At 52.0% G+C, this 6,550-nt stretch overlaps 2 protein-coding genes across 2 annotated transcripts; one reads left to right on the forward strand and one right to left on the reverse strand.

Moving 5' to 3' along the window:
- The first annotated feature begins 183 nt into the window (after positions 1-183).
- Positions 184-3,901, forward strand: Zswim1 (zinc finger, SWIM-type containing 1). The gene is made up of 2 exons (NM_001398988.1): positions 184-369; positions 1,685-3,901. Exon 2 carries the CDS (start codon positions 1,826-1,828, stop codon positions 3,191-3,193), a length of 1,368 nt encoding a protein of 455 aa, NP_001385917.1. The 5' UTR covers positions 184-369; positions 1,685-1,825; the 3' UTR covers positions 3,194-3,901.
- Spata25 (spermatogenesis associated 25) lies at positions 3,605-5,560 on the reverse strand. Its single transcript, NM_001025769.1, has 2 exons — positions 5,461-5,560; positions 3,605-5,090 (listed from the first exon to the last, which is right to left on the reverse strand). Exons 1-2 carry the CDS (start codon positions 5,513-5,515, stop codon positions 4,468-4,470), a joined length of 678 nt encoding a protein of 225 aa, NP_001020940.1. The 5' UTR covers positions 5,516-5,560; the 3' UTR covers positions 3,605-4,467.
- Positions 5,561-6,550: the final 990 nt, after the last annotated feature.

Here is a 6,550-nt window from a genome sequence, read left to right on the forward strand (position 1 = left end):
GTGAACATCCTTCCACAAGCTCTCATTGGTTATTTCTGGCCGAGCCCCTGTAACCCTGGCAACAGCCCCGTCCTGGAGCTGCCAGTCTAGGATTGGTCGGTAGCTCTCAATTTCCACAGTGAGCTCCTTTGGTCTCAGTCATTGTGAAGCTGGCGTGGCGATTGGCTAGGCTGGACGTCAGTCAGTCGGAGGCGGGCCCAGTGGGAGAAATGGCTGCTGCGTCGGGTGTGCGTGAACGGTCCCGGTGGTGGAGGCGTGAAACCGGTCGCAGCGGTTAGTGCATACAGTTTCCACCAGTGGAAGGTGGATTTCGACTCCGCTGGGCTTGAAAACGAATCTCAGCCTTCCGCGTCCCCAACCCGGGCTCAGGTGAGGTCAGAGGCCGCCTTCCCTTCCTGGTCCATATTTTGGGACTCTATAGGATGACATCAGGATCTGGAGCCAGACTCGGCTTCCAGCTGTCGTAATGGTGGACAAATAGCCTATGTCTTTGTACCTCAGTCTCTCATGTGTCTTTGAACCTGAGTCTTTCATCTGCGAAATGGGGACAGTAAATGGAGCCAAACGGGAATCATTTGCATAAAGCACTAACTACAGCCTATCGGGATCTGTGTAGGCGCAGAAGTTACACACGTGCTAGCCCCTTTTTATAGTGAAAGGAATTGAGTTTCAGAGAAGGCCACTTGGCTTGCTCTATATTTCACAGCAAGTTTTGAGCAATTTTTTTTCCTGGTATATACCAGGACCAAAAGAGCAAGAATTATAACTTTGTGAACAGAAAGGCCATACAAATATTTAGAATGCTATTTTTTAAAAGAGAATGAAATGAGGTGACACGTGCCTGAAACCCAGCACTTGGAAGCTGAGGTGAGGATTGCTGTGGGTTGTGGACAAATCAGGGCTACACAGCAGAATCCTTCTGTAGAAAAGAAGGGCCACATGTCATATGGGTTTTTTGTTTTGTTTTGAGACAGAGGATTACTGTGTAACAGCCCTGGCTGGCCTAGAACTCAGAGATCAGCCTGCCTCTGCCTCCCAAGTGCCGGGATTGGTTATATGTTTTCAGTCCCCTATACTGCCAATGAGCTATAATCTAAAATGACCTTGAACTGACCCTGTTGCCTCCACCTCCCGGGCGCTGGGATTATATGTGTTTGTGGCCACACCCAACTCCCCAGTCCTTTTGTTTGTTTGGTTTGGGATTTTAGTATGTATGTGAGTGTGTGGTTGTTGTTAGGGGGTTTTTGCTTTGTTTTTTTAGACAGGTTCTAAATTGCCTGTGCTGGTCTTAAGCTCATCCAGGGGACCTTGGCCTGGTGATCCTTCTGCCTCAGCCTTTTGGTAGCTTAGATCACAAGTGTATACCACTGCACGTGACTTCCTGCCCCTTCTAGTCCCTGGGAGCCATGTCTCTATGGCTGGCTTGTTATTTCTATCTCATACCCAGGGGAATCTCCCCTTTGACCGCTTCCCACTTTAGCTAATGCGCCCTGCCTTCCCCAGTATATTCTCTGGCCTCTTTCTCGTCTTTGCGATTTTTATAATCATCCAGTGTGTTCTTATGTGTTTGTTGTATATCTGCCCCTAGAAGATATATAGTGTTTTATAAGCCTTGAAACATCGTCCAAATAAATAGTTGAAAACCCAGGTCCCTACTCTCTTAAGTGTCTCTTCCTTTCTCTAGGCCCATCTGAAACAGTACCTAAAACTACAGTCTAGCTTCAAGCATCAAATTACGTGGCATTTGAGAAACTTACTGCTTCCCTGTCAGCGATCCTGCAGAGGAAGGATCCTTGCCTGGGCTTTAGACACTTCCCAGCACTCCATGGCCCTCACAATGCTGAATGGTCTACTTATTAAGGACTCCAGCCCACCCATGCTGCACCAGATTAGCAAGACTCCTCAGCTAGATGCCTTCAACTACCAAAGCTGCTTCATGCAAGACCTCTTTGCTCATTTCCCTGATGTCTTATTTATACACCGGACCTACAACCCAAGAGGCAAGGTGTTATACACCTTCCTGGTGGATGGACCCCGGGTACAGGTTGAGGGTCCTCTTGCCCGAGCAGTATACTTTGCCATCCCTACCAATGAAGATGCCCGAGGCCTGGCCCAGATGTTCCAGGTGTTCAAAAAGTTTAACCCAGCCTGGGAGAGAATCACTACCATTCTGGTGGACCCCCACTTCCTCCTGCTGCCCACCCTGACCATGGAGTTCCCTGCTGCTGAGGTCTTGCTCTCAGCCTTCCATATTTGTAAATTCCTCCAGGGTAAGTTCTATCAGCTCTCCCTGGAGCAGCCCGTACAAAGTGTGCTCCTGTCCTCCCTGCAGAGCACAATGTGCTCGGCCACGGCCGGCAACCTGCGGAAGCTGTACACACTCCTGAATACCTGCATCCCCCCCAGCAGGCTGCCTGAGCTCCACTCACACTGGCTGCTCAATGACCGCATCTGGCTGGCCCACCGCTGGAGAAGCCGAGCCCAGAGCAACCGATACTTCCAGACTCTGGAGGTAACAGCCCACGTCCTCAGTCAGTTTTTTGGCGCCACCCCATTTGAGAAACAAGGCATGGCCTCTGTGTTCCGATACATGCAACAGAACCCTTCAGACAAAGCAAACCTCAGCCTGGTGGAGAGTCCCCAGGACAGTCAGCCTCCTTCAGATGCCAGCCCTGAAAACCCCAACACAGAGCAGTTGGTAGAAGCCCGTATCCAGCACTCCCTCAATGCCATCTGCACAGGGCCAGCTGCCCAACTCTGCCTAGGTGAGCTCGCTGTAGTCCAGAAGTCCATGCATCTCATTGGCTCTGGCTCAGAAAAAATGAACATACAGATTCTGGAGGACACGCACAACGTCCAGCCCCAGTCCCCTGCCAGCTGCAGCTGCTACTTTAACCAAGCCTTCCACCTGCCCTGCCGCCACATCCTCGCCATGCTCAGTGCCCGCCAGCAGGTGCTCCAGCCTGACATGCTGCAGACTCAGTGGACCTCAGGCTGTGCCACCAGTCTAGACAGTATCCTAGGCAGCAAGTGGAGTGCCAGCCTGGATAAGCACCTGGCTGTGACCCTCCTCACTGAGGAGGTCGGTCGGCTCTTAGAGCACTGCAGCAAGGAGGAGTTTGAGCGCCGCTATAGCACCCTTCGGGAACTTGCCGACAGCTGGATCGGCCCTTATGAGCAGGTACAGCTCTAATCACACATGGGCATGGCCAGTTCTGGGGACTGAACCCAGGGTAGTACACGTGTTAGGCAGGGACTCTTCTACTACTGCCTCTTTAGTTCTTATTTCGAGATAGCCTCTCACTAGGCTGCCCAGGCTACTCTTGGACTCCCACTGTAGACAGGCGGGCTTTGAACTTGTGAGCCTCCTAACGAGCCTGCTCAGTAAGTGGGATTATAAGCCTGTGTCAACAGGCCTAACTTATGATTGTATGTGTGCCCTGACATGTTCATGTACATAGGATCATTCACTTCCGCCCCTCTACACACACTCTGCTTCCTTCCGGAAGTCTGCTCTGCTCTAGCCTCTTGTCTAGATTGTGTCATGCTCCACAGAAGTCAGAAAATCTTTCCTGTTAAGGGTTCAATAGTAAATATCACAGGCTTTGACGGCCAAATACAGTCACTGTTGTGCATTCTGGATTCAGTTTTGACAACTTTTTCATAAGTAAGATTGATTTGTAACTTAAGAAGTTTCTGGAAACAGCTGGTTCCTTAAGGGAAATAATGGGTGGTAAGGCTGAAGGTTCTGTGTTGGTAACTCCTGCTCAGTCATGATGGGACTCACTTGGCTCTGACCCTGGAACTCTCCATGAAGGAAGAGGCTACTTTGGTGGGGCTGCCAGAGTTCCCAGTTCTGTCCCACCCTGGGATGGGATCAATAAAGTGAATGTTGTCTCCCCGTGCTTGTCCTGTTGTCTGTTTAATGGATGTCCTTTTGTGGTGTGAAAGGAGGAGCCTTGGCACAGTGGTGCCACCTGAGATGTTGACTGTTTCTGGTTTACCTGCCAGGGTTTGCAGGCCTGGTTCTGCCTTTACTGGCACTGAGGCTCCAGGAAGCGCCCTAGGCTTCAGCTTCTCTGTAGAGTGGGCTTTCCCACAGGGTTGGCTGGAGTGAAGAACAAGTCTGTTGACTCAGCCAAGTGTCCATCATTCGTCTACAGTGCCATCTCCCCTCAGCAAACTGGGACACAAGGCAAGAGGAAAATCCACATTGTCTAGGACTTTAGACAGAAAATTTTCTCTACTCTCCCAACAGGGCTTCCTAGGTAGGTACCTTATCTGCTCAGATCTGTGGTGGCACGAAGAACTTCCTGCAGAGTGGTCCTAACCCAGCCGTGCAGTCTGTCAGGGTGGCTCAGTTACCCACACCCTCTTCCCATCGCAGCCAGAGAGAGCCATTCCCAACCTCATCTGCCCAAAAACCATACGGAGAAGCCGCCCTGTGTCTCATGCTATTTCATCTGACTACAAGCAGGAGCCCCTCCTGGATCTCACTAAAGGCATCTGTCCAGAAGCCATGTGGGCATGCGCCTGCTCCCACTGCATCCCCTCCACAGCCCCCTCTGGCTCTGGATGGGCCATCATGAAGGCTTGAGCTGCCCGGATCAGGTCCTCTTCCCGCAGGCCTGGCACAGGCACAGTAGGTATACCAGCGATCATCATGGCCAGGGTAAGGATGCAGATGTCAGGTTGGGAGCTGGCCTCCTTCCCCACTGCCTCGGAGGATATTGGCAGAACCCCAGGTGACAGCCCACACAGCAGCAGGGGCCGGGGCCTGCTAGGGCCACTCAGATAGGGAGGAGCTCTGCTTCTGGAGCAGGGGTCTGCCCAGCCCAAGCTCTCCAGCTGCCTCACAGGGGGCAATTTGGGGCAGTATCGGTTGTGTTCCTTTCTCCGAGGTGTCTCCCAGCTAACACCCCCAGGGCAGCCCCTGGCTTCAGGCACTGCCAAGGTGGGACCCCAGGCCTGGGCAGCAGGTGCCACCTGCTCAGCTTTCTGGCTCAGTGGGCCTAATCCACCAGGTGCCACCAGCACTGGCTCTGCAGGACTATAGAGGCCAAGGGACGAACCCGAAGAAGCAGCCCCACCTGCAGAGACAAGAATGAAATGGAATGTTATTCTTGGTCTCTTGGAGGAAGAGGCCCTGAGGGGCAGGGCCTGGGACCAGAGGCAATCGGAACAAGCCCAAGAGGACAGTCTGAGGCTGGGAATGTAAGCAATTACTCATCTCCATAACTCCAGCCAGTCCTGATACTGCAGGTGCTGGGGAAGTGTTTAAGTGAGCGGGTGCATAATTAGCAATTGGCAAGGCCTTTTGGATATAATTTCCAGAGGATTGATTCCAGGGTCAGCCTAAAAGCTTTCAGGAGAAGCTCCACTTCCCCCAAAGCCAGGAAGCAACTTCACGTGGGAAGCTCTGTTGTCTCCCCAACCCCCAGTTTCAGGAACCCCTCTCACCTTGGCCAGAAGGCAGAAGACCCAGATGAGTTTGTGGAGAGGTGAAGTAGGACATGGCTGCCCCAGAGTCCCTGTTTGTGAGGGAATAGTCCTATTCCTCCTGCCCTCGTCTCCAGTTTTCTACAGTGTCACCTCATAGTCGCCTTTACACCCGGACCCTACCTCACAATACTAACCTGTTCATTATGGAACGTACATGTCACAATGGGAAGGGATTAAATGGGCACTGGCCCTGGATCAGGAAGTTCCAGCTTTTGTCAGTATCTTGGTCAGCATCCACCTGGACAGGTAGTTTTTTGTCTTGCATTTCTCTGGTGCTGGGGCTAGAACCCGGGACTTTGCCGGTCTGAGGAGCGAACTACTTCAGAACGACATTCTCACTGTGCGTGTTTTGTTTTTTGTTGTGCCAGGGTTTGTTTGATTGCTTGGTTTTGTTTGTTGAGACAGGATCAAACTACTTAGCCCCGGCTGACCCGGAAAGCCCTGTGGTCTACTTCCTGTTCCAGACCTGTCTCCTACTTGCTGGGCTTACAAGTCAGGAACCACCATGCCCAGCCTGTGTTTGCTTTTGTGTGGCTGGCCTCAAACCCCTGATCTTCCTGTCTCAGCTTTCTAGGTGTTGGGAATATAGGTGTGGTGTCACCACACCTTGCTCCACCTAGACAGTTTTGTTCCTCAGTATCTTCATCTGCAAAATGGGAGCGACATTGCCCCCTGACTCCCCAGGAGTTGTGATGGTGAGGTGAGATGCCCGAGGCGGCCAGCAACCACCCATACAGAGAAATGAGTCCAGGGCTTTTGTGTCTTGTGTCAAGGTAGTGAATCACTTGCTACCACAGAAACCAAGCGTGGGACACAGGCCTGCAACCCAGCACTCATGTGGTAGAGGCAGGAGGATCAGAAATGCAAGCTCACCCACCATTTTATATGAAGCAAGTCTGAGGGCAAACCGGGGTACAGGTGACCCTGGGTTTTGTTTGTTTGCTTTTGTTAGTTTTTTAAATCACCTGCTGGAGCCAGGCATGGTGGCTCTCACACCTTTAATGGCAGTGCTTGGGAGGCAGAGGCAGGCGGATCTCTTGAATCTGAG

Source organism: Rattus norvegicus, chromosome 3 (assembly GCF_036323735.1).
Source record: "Rattus norvegicus strain BN/NHsdMcwi chromosome 3, GRCr8, whole genome shotgun sequence".
Taxonomy (NCBI): Eukaryota; Metazoa; Chordata; class Mammalia; order Rodentia; family Muridae; genus Rattus; species Rattus norvegicus.

Bases quoted from the DNA above. Each gene is read 5' to 3' on its own strand.
- Spata25 (NM_001025769.1), bottom strand. From the start codon at position 5,515: ATGTCCTACTTCACCTCTCCACAAACTCATCTGGGTCTTCTGCCTTCT. The intron at 5,091-5,460 runs GTGAGAGGGGTT...TTGTCTCTGCAG, and splicing joins TCTTCTGCCTTCTGGCCAAG to GTGGGGCTGCTTCTTCGGGT.
- Zswim1 (NM_001398988.1), top strand. From the start codon at position 1,826: ATGGCCCTCACAATGCTGAATGGTCTACTTATTAAGGACTCCAGCCCA.